The sequence below is a fragment of the Brassica oleracea genome, chromosome C8 (genome assembly GCF_000695525.1).
Source record: "Brassica oleracea var. oleracea cultivar TO1000 chromosome C8, BOL, whole genome shotgun sequence".
NCBI classification, from domain to species: domain Eukaryota; kingdom Viridiplantae; phylum Streptophyta; class Magnoliopsida; order Brassicales; family Brassicaceae; genus Brassica; species Brassica oleracea.
In genome coordinates, this window is record NC_027755.1 from 14215578 (window position 1) to 14216433 (window position 856).

The window sequence follows — 856 nt, forward strand, 5'->3', positions numbered from 1 at the left end:
TTTTTTTTCAATTGTTGAGCATGTCTGTCTCTGATGCTATTGCCGTCCTCCCCACCACCTTCAACGCTCTCCGCCTTTGTCGGTCTTCTCAAGTTTGTTGTTGGCCGTCTCCTCAGCTACTGGGATCCCCGTAACATCAATAAAAATGGTGAATTTATGGGAATCACCCTCCTTTTGCTAGAAGAAAAGGTACCGTCATCTTCACTCTAACATGAATGATTTCTTCCTTCCATATTTCATAAAAACTAAAACTATTGGTCTACGTATTTAACTCTTCTTACCGACAATCTTTACGGACGGTAACGATCGTAGATGATAGGTTTGAAGTTGGAAGATGGACAGAAGTTTGATCATCTCCAGGCTCTTGCAAACACAAACTTAGAACCCCCGGTATAGTTTTATATATCACAGTCAAATTTCTCCAACGCCGTACATTCATATTAGCTACTGATTTTTTTTTTGACATCTATTAGCTATTGATTCTTAATTCCATTTGTTAACTTTCAAATCTTGTTGGCCAAAAACGTTTTCTGCTAGGCACTGACCTCAAAAATGCCTCAACAACGACTCGGCTTATGGTATGTTTTAATCTCATTGACCCAAGCCCGCTTTCACATAGTTCTCATGTTTTTATCCATTTGCTCCTACTTTAAGAAAACTTATATAATCTCTTACACCAGTACGGTGGTTGTGTACTTGCTTTGTGTGACTGACGATGATGCGGCCCCTTTAGGGGTCTTATGAACTCAGATGATATAACCCAGTTTGTCATGGTGGTCACCACGTTCAGTCCAAAAAATATTTAGGGATAGTCATCTATTTTTTCTCAAGAAACATGTTGATGCTAAACAATTTC

At 39.0% G+C, this 856-nt stretch overlaps 1 protein-coding gene across 1 annotated transcript in view; it reads left to right on the forward strand.

Annotated features, from left to right (window-relative positions):
* Nucleotides 1-33: 33 nt before the first annotated feature.
* Nucleotides 34-856, forward strand: part of LOC106308714 — a 12836-nt gene continuing 12013 nt past the window's right edge. Inside the window, exon 1 of the mRNA XM_013745844.1 lies at nt 34-130. Within this exon, the coding sequence (XP_013601298.1) occupies nt 34-130 (97 nt within the window). The remainder of the gene's footprint in view (nt 131-856) is intronic.